A 17,725-nucleotide genomic window follows, 5' to 3' on the forward strand; every position below is an offset into this window, starting at 1 on the left:
AATCGACAAAAACTTGTACGGCGAAACCATTTCAGGATAGTTTTTGAAAGTTTCCTGAAAGAACCCGGTTCAGGAAAGTTGAAAGCCTGGCACAACACATTCAATGTCATTTGTTTTCACAGTAAAGTACTTTTAGGCTTTAGATTGTTAACTGGAACACGAAAGGCAAAATGTTCAAAATGAGACGTGCTTTGTTTCTTACCTTAACCTCACACTTCCGGTGACAGGCTATCCGGCAAACTGCGAAAAGACAAAGGACAAAATGTTACAAACAAATGCCGTCATATTTTCATTTCACAAATCGGTTTTAGATTGTAAATGAGCGTATTTTCGAAAGCAGTATAACTAAAGATTATGGTGCCATAAGATGCTGTCTCAGACCGCACACAAGCTTTTGGAACGTAGCCATGATCAACACACCCAAGCATACGAATCATTAAGTGATGTCTTTTCCAAATTTCTTTTACAAACGTAGTCGTGTTATTTTCATTTATTTATTCTGAACGTCTGGTGGCTAAAATTAGACACATAAACAAACTCAATGACAGCCGTGTAATGCTGCGTGCGCCACATGTTTGTCTCTGCGCAAGCCGGTTCTCTGCAATTCTCTAATGTAGTTTCAATTGCAGAAACTCGTAGAGCATTTCTATCACAAAAATACCCACGTCGGCAACTCTCTACCGGCTTTAAATGCGGAGGACCAGCCAAGTAATGCAGTAACTTCGAGTAGAGATAAAACTGGACTCAAGGCTTGAAAAAATAATATTACAAAAGCAAGAATGTTTTTATCTCTGGTCTTGTCATTGCCGTTTCAGAATGAATGTGTGTTTAACTTGCAGGGTTTTTCCTGTTTATACTGCGACCCGTCGATTAACATTTGCCATTACAGAATTAACATTGGCCAGCACTCTCCACACCAGACACACAATCCAGCATCTCTGTTTCTCACATTCGATGGCCACATCACTCTTTAAATTCAGATGAGTGCGGGTTTCCCCTCAAACACATATGACTGAAACCGCAGCGAGAAAAGCATGTTTTAAAAACAGAAGAATTCTGTCCACTCATCTAATAACTGCTGTAAGAATTAATATATGAGCGAATGTGCAATTCCACATTAGCGTTGCCATATCTTGCTGTAAAAAAATAAGCAATAATGAATTAACCAAGACTAAACTGCATCTTGCTGAAAGAAAATGTATTTTGAATAATAGTTAAATCTAACATATAGATCTGGCCATCACACATGCACATACAGTAAATCAAATGCACGTCACTTTACGAAAAAGATCAGGTCATTTAAAAGAACTAGCGGAGAATTGCTTTAATTCTACAAGTAAACGTTGTAGTTAGAGATCATCAAAACCATCTTAGGAATAATCACAAAGGAAAAAGGGACAAAATCCACACCAAAAAAAAACTTTCAACGTTAACTTTTCAAATCAGACTTTCTTCTGCACGACACAAAAAAAGATTTCTTAAAAAGTTTTGGTAACCAAACTAAATTGCACCATTGACTTCCAATTTATGAACACGGAACCACTGAGACATTTCTCAAAATATCTTCTTTTGCGTTCCAAGGCGTTTGGATTGGATAAATGACGACAACATTTTTTAAACATCATTCCTCAAAAACCAATCCTCTCCAAATAATGCTCCAGGATGAAATGTGCGAGGACCAGGGAACATAAACAACCTCCCAGTTCTATATCCTCGCTTGCACAGGTAAACTTCAGCAAACACACACCCACAGATCTCTGGTGTTACACAGACCTGCTCTGTTCTCTGTCTGCACTGCCATTCCGGAGAAAGGGGCTGGGCCTCAAAGACAGAGGTCTATACACAAGGAGGGTATTTCAGTCCCCAAAGTGATGAAATGCTTCCAAAGCCACACCCAGTCATCTGTAACTCCCATAATGGCTTCACGGTATTAAATACATTACACGTACATTACACATCGCTTCTGTTTCGACAAGGATTCCCTTGTTCGAGAGAAAAGAAAGATGCGGAAAATGTATGCTGGCCACCATAAGATGAAGATGCCTCCAAATGCTTTCTATGAAGTGAACTTGACTAGGTTTTCTTCTCCTGTATCAACTCGGGTCATTGCAAGAATTATAAATAAAACACAAGTCAACTCAGTCTCAGCCAATTCCTTTCAAAGAGTACAAATCTGAAAAGCCTTGGGAAACTCATAGATTAAAAATAAGTGCTTATTCTGGAGTAGACTGTATTTTAAGTAATCGCTCTCTTTTGCTGTCTTGGGTCACATAGTTTCGTGCATGTGTAATGTTTGTAGCATTGCTTTTCTAAAGGTTTCGACTCAGAAAAGCGCTGGCTGAGAGCTCTCGGTTCTCCCGTCTTTCGGGAGTGGTGGAAAACTGGAGGGAAAGCTGCGCTTTGGGGTCAGGTCTGCATAGTTTTGGGCCGCTTTTGCAAGATATTAGCATGTGATCCTCCTGTTTGGGAGTGTTTCGGATAGGAGACGGTTGATGATTCTGGTGTGAGGTGCTGTGGCTTGACGGATCTGGAACGGAAGCCGAGAAAACACTCGCTATCCTCGAGGTTGTCGAATTAAATGTGGATTTTACCAATGATGCATTTGCAATAGCGATGATGACAACAAACTATTAAAGCTCTTACGTTTTTAGATCAAGATAACAAAAATCACGTGAGCAGATTTGTTCAAATCCGTCCTCTTACCCGGAATCCTAGTGGCACGCTTATAAAAATGATTCATCACAAAATGTGTGATCATAACTGCGTTTATCAGAATTCTGCGATTTTTCTGAACACATTTGCCCTGCCTTTCTGAAGGATACAGGATGGAAAACCGCACTACCATATTGGGCGTGAAAGTACGTTGTGTGAATCACACGTGGTTTTGCCTTGTTAGGAAATCATGTCTGGTGTGTAAACAGCACAGGGCTAAAGAGGGGCAGGAGAGACAGGTGACGGCTGTGAGATTACAGAAGCGGTGGACTGCTTAATATCTGACTCAAGTCTTTAAGAATGCTCAGAGTAGAGAGAAGGAGGTGGGAAGGGGATTGGCATTTCCCATACCGGCCTTTTGTAGCATGATGTTGTCCCAGAGGTCTGGGCCGTGCCGGGTTACACCGAAAGCACAATCAGACAGCTGGACCACAGATTTCCTCACAAACAAGTACACTGGACCGCAGTCAACACACAAACACACACACAGAGACCACAGCGACAGGTTACAGCCATTCTCTCGCAGGAGGGTTAAGCGTTACGGCACACTTATGACTATTGATGCAGAAATGTGTCATTCGGTAAAGATTTTAACCATTTATGGTAGACTAGATGTCTTTTGAACTAATGCCAGACTTTTATGCCTGTCTTTTTTTATTCGTTTTCTTATGGATGGTTTAAACATTCTATGGAAAATAGGCTTTGAACTTTAACCTCTACATCGCCAGAGATGGGAGATGAGAAAAATGTCAGGATACTTTTTGTATCTACCGTATATCTATGTGCAAAAAATAATACAAAAAGCAAAAAAAAATGTTTTTTAGTCTTGATTTGCAGTACAAATATAAAACAATCCTAAATCAAGATTTATTATGTTCAGAAGCAACATGACCCAGGAAATAAAGTCTCGTTTTCTATTAAAAAAACAAATCGAACTTACGTGTTATGCTTAAAACCAAACAAATCTGCAAATGTGATAAAAAAGGTCTAATAACTTATTTACGAACTACTTCAAGGTTGCAAAGCAATTTATTTCTTACCTCATTGGCTTATTTCTGCTTGTTTGATGCATAAACATGTTTCTTTGTTTGTTTCTTTTACAAAACAAGAGTTAATATCTCCGGTCACTTTGCCGCTCAAGTTTCTTGAATTAAGACTTTTTAGATACTTATACTGGAAAACAAGACAAAAACACTAAGAAATGTTTTTCTTCCCGTGAAGTCAAGTGACATCAAACTGACATTTAATGCAAAATGGCACCGGACAGCTCAAATTATAAACCATTATTTGGAATTCATAAAAAAGCTTGCTCAATAACAGATTTTTTTCATTTTAACCTCCAAAGGTTACAGTTTGCAGATTGTACATATAAGACCGTGGTTTATATGGTCGGTTACCATAATATATCAAATGATTCACAGCGTGACATAAGACTTTGGTTTTAGTGCCTGGTTCACCGCTCCAGATGAACCACACAGAATTCCACAGCACACTGACAACTGGATGGGCCAGTGGGGTAAATATTTACCCCGTGTCATTGACGGTTCACCGTACCACCACATAGGCCTACACAAACTTCTGGGACCAGCGACAAATCTCCAGCTGGCAATACTATTGATAACTGTACGGCTCAATTTTTTTTTTATACATCCACTCCTGACAGACTACGATGCCTATACCTGTCCATCTTATGGAGAGGGGATGGACAACCATAAATTACGGGTCATTCTGCAACTGCAGTGACAGCAGATAAAGCTTATGGAAATAATTCCTTAGACAAAACTATTACAAAACATGACTCACCAATGAGACCTCTTTATTCTTCTCTCTCTCCGACCTTATTGTATTTATAAAGATCACCCTGTGTATCCTTTAAAGTGTGATTTCAGGTGTTGACTATGAAACAAACCCCCATTAAGCTTTAATATCCTGTGTGTAAAAGTTCCCACAATTGATTTTCAAGTCTAAGTGCAGTTCGATATTGAATCGGCGTGCTTTCTTAAAGCCTGGGAATCCAAGTTAAAAATCACACGTGTGTTGAAACAGCTGTTCGGTTAGGCTTCGATTTCAGAACACTTTGAGAAAACAAGGTCTCAGAGTGTGTTGGCTTTGTCTTAAAATCATGAAAGAACTTCAGGATTTGTACAGAATATGAAGTATATATTCTTATACTGCCTCTTAGTGGCGAGAACTATTACTGCATGAGTTTGTCTGCAATGCGGTTTGTTTGTGTTGTATCCATCATTTGCCTTGAAGGATCATTTCAATCTTGTTTAATAACAGACGACTTCCATTGGCTGTGCGGGTTTCTTTCTAAACACATACATTGTGTCTACTACCTGACAGGTATCTCTTATACAGTCGACATTTAGAGAAATCACACCTGTGACGCGGTCAACCTTTTACGGTCATTCAGCAGGCACTGTGGTTTGTATTTGTCGTGGGATGATGATCATTGTGCTATGAATCAATATTTAACAGTTACAAATGTGAAAATGTTCATTTAGAGTTTAGTTTTCGACAAACTTGATTTCACCAAAAGGTGGCAGCATCTCTTTAAAATTTTGAAATGGCATTGGGTGCATTTGACTTCACACTAAATGGCTAAAATTTAAAATGACAACGAAGCATGTCCAAATTGTACGAAGATGCTTCACTAAAGAATTTGTGATGTCACGGTGTTTAGTTTAAAAAAGGCTTCTTCATACAATATCAATGAACTCCAAAGGAGGATTTGATGAAGAGATGATGATCTTACAAAAACAGGTGATCTAAAAGATATCAATAGGCACCGTGAGCAGCATGTCTTGAGTGTTTGTGTGGTGCCGTGCAGAAACAGCGAGGTTAAGCTGATTAAAGTAATGATGTTAGACTCAGCACAAAGACCGTCTATCAACGGGGAGAAACAAACGGCTGTGTTCATCAATCTGCTTATCTCATTTCACTAATGCAATTCAAGGAGAGGAGTGGCAACTTCTGGAAGCCCTAATGAGCTATAGTGAAGGTTATGTAACATGTGCGTGTGCGCGTGTATCACAATGAGAATGATGGATGCGAGAGAGTAAACATTGCGTGATGGACCTGCTGTGTAATTTCGGCACCACGAACCAGCCAGACATAACAGCCACGGCTCAACCACCCTGATGAAAAAACATCTAAAACCAGCGTAAACTGGTTGCCTGGTCTTAGCTGGATAATGTTGCTCCTGTTAACTGGTGGTCCCAGCTGCTCTATCCCTTTAAAACCGCTCTAAAACTAGATACAACCAGCCTGAAAACCAGACCGGATAAAACCAGCAAACTAGATAAGGCCGGTTTCAGCTGGGGCGGTTTGGCTGCAATGGATGTGAGATTGAGTTGGGTTGTACTGCAACCCATAACTGCACAACCTACCGACTACTATTTCCTAAAAGGAATCATGAAGCGGTTATTTCAAACAGTACGCAATATTATTGTCACATCACGACCTCATTGCAGTACATGTGATTTGGATTATAATTTCAGAGAACCTGCATTTTTGCAGTTCCTCCAACTACAGGTACATAAATCACTCACAATTTAAAAAAACGTATGTTCCATTGTTTGCCATCTGTAATCCTCTGGGTAAACTGACGGTGTGTCCACCCTCGTGTGTTTGCCGTGTGTGCAATCCAGCACAGCCGAATTGTCTTCAAAAGCAGCCTGGATTTCATTCCGGGCCCCCGGGGTCGATCGGGAGAGATTTCACATTTGTCTCAGAAAAAGGAAAACAATCTCAGCGTCCCGAGGCAGAGATGGAATTTGAGTGAAACCACAGAATAGACTATTTTTAGACACACATTCTCTCTTGAAAGCGTTCGTATCTCTGGGTCACCTCGGCACGGTTTATACTGGTGCGAAGCACGGACACGGCGGATTTACTGATGCCATTGAAAGGCAAACGGGGAATGAGTGGCGAGTCAGATGGGCTGTTTTAACAGCAACGCCGTGATCGCATGGAATGAAAATAATCAAATGAGCTCACGTTACAGGACAGGGGTCTCGACGGGGATGATCGCAGGAGGTTTTTGTCTCATGAGGTACGACATTCTCATGCCAAATCACACCTGTTGAGAAGGACGATATTTTACAGAGACTTCAGGGAGCAAAACAGAGGAGCAACAATAGTTTCTAGTTTGCATTTTAAACAACATTAAAGAAGTTCACATCTATCATGGTCATTATTCAACCTCAAGTCTGTGCATTTAAAAACATTTTATCAAATAAAATGTTCGTTTTGTAATGAAATAAAACTAATATGTTTGCACAATTTCAATTTCAGACATTCAGGCGTTTCGTACCTTCAGATCAAAACCATTTGTAAGGTTGAGGGAAAAATGTCACTAAACTGAAGCTAATATTGAATGGCACCGTGTATCTGTTGAAATGAATGAAGTATTACTCGCGTTTTTACATCACTGACCATTTGAAACACTTTGTCAATGGAAGTATTCCGGTTACAGCTGCAGCTGATGAATCAATAAAACCGATTCACTGAAGTGTCATCTCTGATTCACCTCTCTAATAAACTGGACAGACAACACAACAGACACTTTAAAACTGGAACCCACATCTGTGCAATAAAAATGACAAGGGATATTCATTTTAAAGATGAGAGCAGTGCGCTGTTCTCCTGACAAGTGTGATCGGATCTGCTGAACATTTTCTATATTTGGAAAGATATCAGACACAGCGCCTTGCAGTAAAACTACGCCATGTTTTATTTTATGACAGCTTTGATAGATGCTCATCTTTCTAGAGCGTTAAAATGACTCATTTTCTAGTTGTTGCAGACGTATACATTTCTTGGTTCGGTTGAACAAAAAGAGAGATTTTTTGGAATAATGTTAGCAACCAACATTTTGAAGCACCATTGACTGCCATAGTAAGAACTTCTTTAATTTTTGGTTCTGTTGAAGACAAAAGAAGATGGAGGTATGGTTCCCTTCAGACAAAGTTAACTTGACAAAGATATCAGCTCAAGACCCATATTCATAGGAACTATGTACCTATACTTTTAAAAATAAACGATCTTCAGAATGATGCCATAGAAGAACCATTTTTGGTTCTGCAAGAATCATTCGGTCAAAGGCTCTTTAAAGAACCCTCTCTTTCTTACCTTTATATAATCTAGAGAATTGATTTGACCCTTTTATGAAACAGAACGGTTCTTTGGATGTTTAAGGGTTTTTATGCAACCATTTGGACAAAAATGATTATTCTATGGCTTTATTTCTAAGAGTGTAGAAGAGCATCTGAAAGTCCATAATATCCAATCCAAATAAACATTTTTGTTTATAAAATGTCTCTTTATATTTTCAATTGTCACTAAATATCTCAAAATGTTGGACATCTAGAATGCACATACATAATTAGTAAATCAATACATTACATAAATCAATAAATAAGAATTAATAAATGTGTTTTGAAGCAAAACAATACATTTAAGAGATAAAACTATATTTTGAAGGACCTATTTAAAAATTGGTTTAACCGAAGAGTGGAAGTCATGGAATGGCATGAAAGTGAGAAAATGATAAAGTAATACAATTTTATGTTTCTGTAAACTTCCTTTAATGTTACGCTTCTCCATTCAGCAGTTCATAGTGACCAACCATGTTAACAAGCTTGAAAACCTTATCAAATATAAATAATTCAAAATCTTCTTTTAAATGCATAGATGACAGATCTTACATTTAAGGACAAATAATTTGTTTTTGTCCAATATAATGCATTCTGCCATTGTTCACAGCGATCACAAACAAACTATATTAAAATATGCCATTTTAAAATAAAGCCTACAGAAGTCAATAGAAAAAAGCTTTTGAGTTTGTCACAACATGCGCCGGGTGAATAAATGACAACAGGATTTCCACTTTTAGTTAACTATCCCTTAAATAACAGCCCACAAAGAACTGACCTCTTCCACCATTCACTTAAAGCCCCATCAGACGATTCAGATACAAAGAGGGGCATAAATCTCTTTGTCTTCTCCACCTCGAAGCCCACAGGCTACACTGCTCTCTGAGGAGGGTCCATCCTTTTTGTTGGCCGGAGAACTCGGCTGTTTAACACAAGTGTCACACAATCACCTCTTAAAGCTCTTAACTAATAGTCTTCAGTGCTTTAACTCAATCACTCAGATGGCACACATTCTCCAGGGATGCTGACCACGAGACATCGCTCCTGCTCAATGGAAATCATTACCCGGGATGATCTTTACGATCGAAGGGTCAAATGTCTGGATAGAAGCTTAATGCCACCAACACAAGATGTATTCTAATGTTACGAACACATACATTTAACTATAACCCTATATAGATATCCCTTAAGGCTTATAAATTCCCACTATCAACTTGATGGTTTAAATAAGTATGGATCCTTTTTCTGCTGACCATAAAAATCCATACCTGGCATAAGAGTGTGAGAGAATTGCTATATCAGATTTATATCAGATTTTCAACTAAACTGTTCATTGACGTAGAAAAAGTTACCATCGTTTTACAATTATAGTAAAACTGTAGTAATCATGTGTTTTACCATAGTACACGTACTACAAATATAATGGCATAAGTATATTTACAAGTGAGCCAAGTGTTTTACTTCAACTACTATATTAAAACATTGGTAACTGGTAATAAGGAAAACAACGATAAGGAAAAGTAATCCATCTTCAAAGCAACAATTTATATCTGAAATGAACAGCTTTAAAGGTCCAATGTGTAACTTTTTGGAGGATCTATTGAAAGAAGTGCAATATAATATACATAACACTCAATGATGTAAGGTCATCCTCTGAAGACAATTAAGTTGAACTTTTTATTACCTAGAATGAGCTATTTCTATCGACCTACACCGCGGGTCCCCTTACAAGGAATTCGCCATGTTGTTTCTACAGTAGCCCTAAACAGACAAACTGTTCTTCAGAACGCGTTTCGTAAATACGTTATCTCCTTCGGCAAAGAAGCAAAAACATAATGAAATCTAAGTCCTATGTCAGCCACCGAAAAGGAGGGTTGGAGTGAGCCGTCGGTTGCTATTCGCAACCTCACTGCTAGATGCCGCTAAATTTCACACACTGGACCTTTAACGGATTCATTTATTCATTACTGTAAATCCTTTATCAACAATACAAGGTTCAGGTTTTAAAACCCTCAAGAACATTGGCTCAGCGACTTCCACTGTAAACAAGAAAAAATAAAGCAAGGAATTTTTCCCTGGTAATCTGCTTCATCTTGTTTTCAACCTGGAACGTTCCTTGGCTTTGACTTGTTGCAGACTGTATTGATTCTGGACTTCTGCAACACGGTTGTACACAGTCTGAAAGTGATCAACATACACATCTAATTCATCGAATCCCTTTTACAATGCTACAGTCGAGATTCTCAGACAGAAATACTCTGGTAAACGGGCTAAGAGATTAATAAAGCCTTCATTTTTCTAAGCCATAACATCCTACAATGACCTCTGACCTCTGAAATTGTAGGATGGTTTTAATAGAGTGCCGCAGGCTTTACGTGTTTTTGTATGCGAAACAAATAAGTGAGTCCACATTTTGGCCCTTTTGGTTCCATCGGCCCATGTGTATGTCTGAAATGTCTGGAGTGAACAATATCTCTAAATATATTAACATTTTATTCTACAATATAAAAGTAATATTTAATATTCATTAATTTATATAAAATGTTTATGGTCTTAAAAATGATGGCTGCCCGTTGCTGATTCAACTACATACATGAGCGGTGACGTTAATATAGCATAATCGTCCTGCATTACATGGTTTGATATTTTTATAGGACTACTTCATAAATAACGGCACCGCATGAGTCTGACATGTGGGCCGCGACATGAACCGTTTCTGTTCAGCAAGAAGAAAACGCACAGAGACGGTGATCTACACAAGCCACCGTGGCATAATGGAAACCTTGTTTCCAAACGTCTCTCTCGCAGTGCTGTGTGCCATATGAAGTTGATGTCACAGACCCTCCGATCCCCAGCTGCCGTAAGTGGTTCATATAACGTCACACACTTTCCTCTCTGTCATCTAATAAATGTAATAATCAAGTTGAGAAACTTTCAGACTGGACACCGGGATCAGCTGCAAAGCCTGCGTACTGCTCCAACGCACTTCTCCATTAGTTTTCGTCGCATGCCGGATCAGGCAGATCAGTCTCTGGTGGGAGACCACCACAATTAGACCACCCCGCCCTGGACTGACCTCTGCAGATGAGCCCCTCATTGTTTACAGTCTGTTTGCACACGCCGCAGTGTTTCCCCTTCTTGAAGGTCTTCAGGCGGAAGGTGTGAGAATGGACGGCTTCAAATTCTTCAGGCTGTAATGGAAAAGAACCATGTCAGGATCTCCTGAAACTACATTTTCAAACATGCATTGCATAGATTTATATGTTTATCTTTTTATATCAGATGCACAAATCTGAATTAAGCAATAAACCATGACTGATCATCAGTGAGATTACTAATGGTTGTTGTTACACTTTTTTGGTGCATTGTGTGGTTTTAAGTGCATTGCAGTGGGTTCAGGGGTGTTCTGGGTGGTCTGTACTAGCCAAAAAAAGCCCACCTCCAAGTGCAGGACATGTTTACACAATGTTGAATTCTCACCCCATGTGTTTACAATAGTAAAAGTGATATTTCCTTAAACACCAGTAAAAGTACAGGAGTGCAGGCAGTACCATGACTTCTAACCAACAGATCTGGTAGAGCTGGAGCAGAGGTCTGGCCTGAACTTAAGAGAACCTGTTTTTGTTTTCACAGCAGGAACACGTGTTCAGTTTCACTGGAGCATGACATCACTAAAAGTCCCAGTCAACAAATTAGAGTTTATGACTCGGTGCTGGATTAAAATACATTGACCGTATAAACAAAAACACTGACTGTTCAAGTCTAAAAATGATGGTAATGTATTTTAAATTCTTATATTTATGCTGGATGTGTAATAAAAATTGCATAAATAAACAAATACGTATTAATACGTCAAAGTGATGGTTTACCTATCTTTTCATTTTAAACCTGTTTGACTTTCTTCTGCAGAACACAAATGAAGATATTTAGAAGATTTGTTAACTGGCACCCATTGACTTGCATTGGTTTTGCAATAGGAGTGAATGGGTGACGGTGTTACCAACTTTCTTCAAAATATATTGTGTGTTCTGCGGAAGAAAGAGAATCATAATATAGGTATAATAAAAAAATATGATGGTATTGTAGGGATTGATTATTTATGACATAACATTTGCGTTAAAATCAAAAGCTTAAGTGCCTTATCACCTCAATGCACTCTCTGAATATGTACATGTATGGAAGAAGCTTAAAAGGACAAACAAACTGCTCCCCAGCAAAAACTTGTTTTTTTCTCTAAAGTGAAAGAGAGAACCGTATTTGGATGCAGTGCAGCTGTGTTTAGGTACGTCCTTCACCCTCAGCAGGACCTGAGAGGGGAGAGCGAGGCCATCCAAAAACAAGATAGCCAAGGACGGAGTTTTGGGCCGCTGCAGGTGTGCTATGTAAGCTGGAACTCTATATTCGGACCCGACACAATGGGATTGGCTGTGTTCCTGTGAAACGCAACTCTGTTCGAGGCTCCGTGTTTAATTATACCTGATTCTATTTCCTGTCTGGATGTGATGGTTGTGTGTTGATCAGGATATACGTGAAAGAGAGGGAGGTTAAAAGCTGAACGTTGATTGATAACGTGGCATGATAATGAGATGATGACAAGCGTCTGTGGGGATGAAACGATCCCAATCGCTTCCTCTGGTTTTCGCCCAGCCGTATTACATTGCTCAAAAAATGGATGTGTAATGCCCAATATTTCATTATGCAGAAAATGACAAATCCTACAGTGAATACGCAAGTATTTGAAAACACATTTAGTTAAAAAAAGTCAATTTGCCCTGCAGCTAAAACTAAAATCATGCAATATTGCATTTTTTGTGTTATTATTTTAACAGATTAATATTGCTGTTACGAAACTTAAATTCCCAGACCTATACTTAAAGGCTTGGATTTGAAGCTTTGTATTTAGAGACTGCAGGAAATCTCAGACTAATTGTCAAGGGCTCCTGTGTTTGTCTGATGACTAAATATTCATTCAGACATACTGCATTCGCTCGATGTCAGTGTGTGAAAAGCCACTAGGGGGCACCAGAGCGCATCAGGGGAGATACAAAAGAATTATAATTAATTCCAAAATTAGGTTTTTTATGTATTTGAAAACTGCAACATTAAACACTGCTTAATTTGTATTCCTTTAACCCAGTTGTTAAAATGAAAACATCAAACACGTATACAGTGTTGTATGCACTGCGTGCCGCTTTAAAAGCATCTGCCAATGCATACATTAAAATATTGAATTGAACCCTTTATGAAGGTAACATGAATGATTAAAAAATGCACATGGCATGCCTTAAGGCTAAAATACACTACAAGTTTGCATACAAGTACACACTTTTTCCCCAGATTTTCAGTCTGTGCCAGTCTGCAGATTTGATCAGTTTAAAAAGTCTGCAAGTGTATGAGTTCAGAATTTAAGTCTTGAAGTGCATTACAGCCATTACACAAACATGACAAAAATGTCGTAGCAAAATAATAGTGTGGCATTGGAACAAAAACACATATTTTTAATAAAACGTATATATATATGAAGAGTGTATTTGCAAAAACAGATAAAAAACTGTTTTTATGTTATCATGTATTTATTGTGTTTTATTGTCCAAGTTAGCTAGATTTGTTTTAGTTATTACTTTATCAAAACAGGCGTTCTGCAGTTCCATTGCTATTACTTGGAATGCACAATAAAAAATAGCATTACAATAAAAACTATAATTATAATAAAAAATATACATGATCAAAAATCTTGTTTTTTTATTGTGCAGTCCAATTAATATCAATCAAACTGTAGTTGGTTTGCTTTGATTTGAGCCATGATAACTAAAAAATAAAAACATGTTAACTTAATAAAAACATTATTTTAGATTTTTCATCTCAATTTGGATACACTTCATATATATATATATATATATCTTCATATATCAAATAATATAAAAAATGCATAATAATAATAATGTCATATATTAAAAACATTAAAAAATATATAGAAAATAATATATGAAAAAATTCAAATCTAATTGTTTTGTCATTGGTATATCCACGATAATTACACCCCCCTTGTCTTAGATGATGCACAACACAATGCTGGCAGAGATCCGCTCAAGGGTTTATCCGATCCAGTCTTCTCTCAACACACTGCGGTGGACAGACAAAACAACGATGGTTTATCTCCAGACCTCATAGGAATAAACCTCATAGGGACAGTGTTACATTGATGCCTATTTGCCAACAATGCCACGGTCTCATTTCCATCCCACCGCCAGGATCCGCCCCGGCACCAACTTAATGTGATTAGTCTAATCTAATTAACCAGAAACAATCAATGCACCTCAGTCTGAGCTCTCAGAGCCTTTCAATTACTCTGGAAATGTGAAGATAGGATGAAACCATCACATTCAGCCAATGTGCGGATCTGAGCCCATCACCTGCTTAGGACTTGATGTTGTTTTTGGTACAACAGTGACAGTCACAAACGCTATCAATAGATCCTGTTTTCTATTTCATACATTTAGACCCAGGAGGATGTGACAATACCCCACTCTATTCAATTCTTTTAAAAAGAACGATATGTAAACAGCCTTCATGTCAGTCCAAACCTGTACGGTATGCGGTTCATTTTTGAAGAATCGCGTCTGCAGATCACAAACATCATTCCACGTATTCAAACCAGCCTTCTGTTTTCAGTTACAACACACAAGATCCAGTCCCGTTTGTCAACATTTGCTTTTGCCATCCATTTGACATGAAAACTAAATATCAGTGCATGACTTTCTGTAAAGCTTTTTTTTATACTCAGGATGCTTCTTTCAGCATTCTGCACAAAAGAATGAATAGGACGGGACGGAGAAAAAGAGGGGGAGAGAGACTAAAGTGCAGACAGGAAAACGACTCAATCTGAGCTCAGTTTAGCAGACAGCGAGATGTGTCTGCGTTCCTGACAGTGAGACAGAGCCCATGTGTTCTCTCATTCACAGTCTACAGGAGGCTGATGTCAATGAGAGAAACTCAAGCACACTGACAGGAAAAATGCCAGTCTGGCACACATCCCAAAAATGGCTTTGGAAGCGTTTAGTTAAGATTGGATGGATACTTCATTCTACTTTATTACTAAAGATATCAAAATTAACAAGATGCGTCACTGCCATTGAAATGAATTGGGGAGGAACGCAACGCTCAATATGGCCGCCCTATCGAAGCTTTGCGTATGCGTAGTATCTAAAGCGACACAAAAAATTTGGTTTTATGGTCAATTTGATCATATGAAACAAACGTTATGTGGTACAGTATACGTCATTTTTAAATGTTGTTTTTAAATATGTCGAATAATTGGGATTTTAGAGAGTGATCGTAGAAATATTAGTATTCCCATTCACAGTCTTGTTTGAATGATGTAATAATTGCCCTAACCGGCCAGAGGAGCGTTGCAGAGATGTCCGCGGAGGGGCACGACTTCGCTAAATTATCTTTTGTATAAATAAAATATAGCAAATGGCATTAGAATAAATAATGGTAGAGAACTATACATTTTCTTTTGATTCCGAGCCAGTTTTGAAATTACTTTTAAAGTCCCTGTGAAATCAAAATGGACATATTTTTGGCTTTTACATTAACTGTGTATACGCCCAAAAAATATCTATTGTCTACACTCCAAAACACTTTCAAAACTCAAATTTAGAAAATAAACAGCCAAAAACAAAACAGTCAACTAATAACGACATATTTTTGACACCGTTCTGCACTTCAGCTTCTCATTAAATTTCAGATTGGGGACAAGAAGATGTTGACTATTTTAAAAGGGGGAGGATCCACTCAATACTGTGCGTCTCACCCTAAGTTCGTGTTTCAGTGGAAACAGTAGACGCATCAAACAAAGCTGTGAATTTCAAGACACTTCGGCGGGTCTTTAACAAACTGGTTTCAAGGTCATTTGTTGATATATGAAGTCATTGGCTCTAAACTATTTTGGCAGAGTATCCAGTTTTATCACACCAAATATGGGCGTGTTGGACAAACCATGGAGTTTTAACTGTCCAAATACTTCTCTAGGACATTGCACATACATAAACACATCTTCCAAACACAATACAGCATCCTGGGATATTGGTTATTGTTGCAGAAGTGTGCTGGGGATGGAAAAATTACATAAAGAGATAAATAACCATCTCTTTTGAAACGGATCCAAACACTGCTTGTCATTCAAATGGCCCGTCTCACACACTCAGACTGGCACAAAGGTTGAGCTCCCAAAACAGGGCACACATCATCTCCCATGGCCTGCGCAACTGTATACACTGCCCCCATGCCGGGATGCTAAGCCCCTGGGAAAGGCACTCGGCCCCATTCAGACAACCAATCCATACACCCAAACAATACAACCTCTCGCCCCAATGAGAGAAAAGAGGTGGAGCGGGCCACCTCCTAGTGCGGGGCATGGACGACCTCCAGTCTGGATGAGGAGAAGCATGGATTGCTCCCTAATGTGATTGATTGGAAAGTTCAGAGGGGATGTTAAAGGGTTATGTTTTTACTTATTTATGTTTTGTTAGAGCTCTTATGGCAAAGCAATGCATTCGCAAAGCAAAGGTCATGGTTTTGAGCCTAAAAAAAACAAAATCAAATTAGTCTTGAATGCATTGTAAGACACTTTGAAAGCATCAGACATATGCATAAAGTTTGAAAATGGCTTTAAGAAATGTTAATTCATTTTTCAAATATAGTTTGAGCAATTTCACGCTTTCACACAGTTCTTTCTAGTGAAACTGAAATCCAAGATGCTATTAAAACATCTGTCTTACATTAGAGACCAAGCTTAGTAAATGCTCTACTCCTACTCTCTATTCCAGCATGTCCAACTTTTTTCTCACAACCCAACGTCTACCACACCTCACTGAACATCACCACCTGGTCACAGATGCGGTAACCATGAGTTCACAATGAATCCAGATGGGTGGGTGGGTGAGTTAAAGCCACCTGGGTTTCCCTTTGATGGCTTTCTTTGAACTGGGCATAAGGGATATGTTTGAGAAGCTGAAGTGAAAGATCAGGTTCTGTAATTCTCAAAGGGGCCCTGCAATGGTGTTTCATGCATTCTGACTTATGTACAATGTTAAACGTGTTGTCTTCTCATGCTTGACATGGTCAACTTGTCAAAAAACGAGTTGGACCAATGGCGTAGTATTTCTGAGCTCGATACGGAAAAGCGCGCGGCACGCTCATGCATCAGCCAAGAGCGGGAGAAGGAGTATGCGCACAAGTATGTGCACTGTGTGCAGGAGAGAGAGAAAACTACGTTCGCGAAGTTCAGCTGTGTTTGTCTGTTTACTGCATTTGGGTGATAAATGTTGTATAAACGGTATATATAACGGTGGATGTGGAGATCGTTTGAAACTGATAGATGGAGCGGCGTTCCCAGCCCTAAACGATGCCGGACATGAGCCGCACGCGGTGAAACTGTCTGGGTTTTGTTGGCAATGTGTGTGCACATGCTTAAGCTCCGCCTCCTCCCCCCACACGCGTAGCATGTTTTCGGAAATAATCGTACAGCTCTATCCGTCTTTTATCAATGTGATCAAACTAAAGACTCTACCGATATTTGAAGGGTGCGATACTATTCTGTAAGTACTCAAGATTAACATGAGATGTGTGTTATGGCCGCTTTAAAGTTCTGCAGTGAGGTGGGACGCCAAAAAAACACATATGTCAAGAATCAATACGTTACCTATGCACCTACGTTACCAGGCTTGGAATAATGTTAGATGCGTTTCTTTTTCCATCTCTCACTCGGTTACTTTCTGTCATCCATCTTTCAGCTCGGCAGACAGACTTGACCATACCACCAGGGCAAAGAAGGGGGTACCATTACACAC

At 38.9% G+C, this 17,725-nt stretch overlaps 1 protein-coding gene across 3 annotated transcripts in view; it reads right to left on the minus strand.

Moving 5' to 3' along the window:
* The window catches only part of tns1b (tensin 1b), a gene marked incomplete at its 5' end in the record, with an annotated part of 121,508 nt that overhangs the window by 93,133 nt on the left and 10,650 nt on the right, over positions 1 to 17,725 (minus strand). For all 3 annotated transcript variants that reach the window (XM_079464724.1, XM_079464723.1, XM_079464726.1), the window contains 2 exons: positions 203 to 240; positions 10,948 to 11,062. In XM_079464724.1, coding sequence (XP_079320850.1) covers positions 203 to 240; positions 10,948 to 11,062 — 153 coding nt within the window. The remainder of the gene's footprint in view (positions 1 to 202; positions 241 to 10,947; positions 11,063 to 17,725) is intronic.

The sequence above is a fragment of the Barbatula barbatula genome (genome assembly GCF_947034865.1).
Source record: "Barbatula barbatula genome assembly, chromosome: 9".
Lineage (NCBI taxonomy): Eukaryota > Metazoa > Chordata > Actinopteri > Cypriniformes > Nemacheilidae > Barbatula > Barbatula barbatula.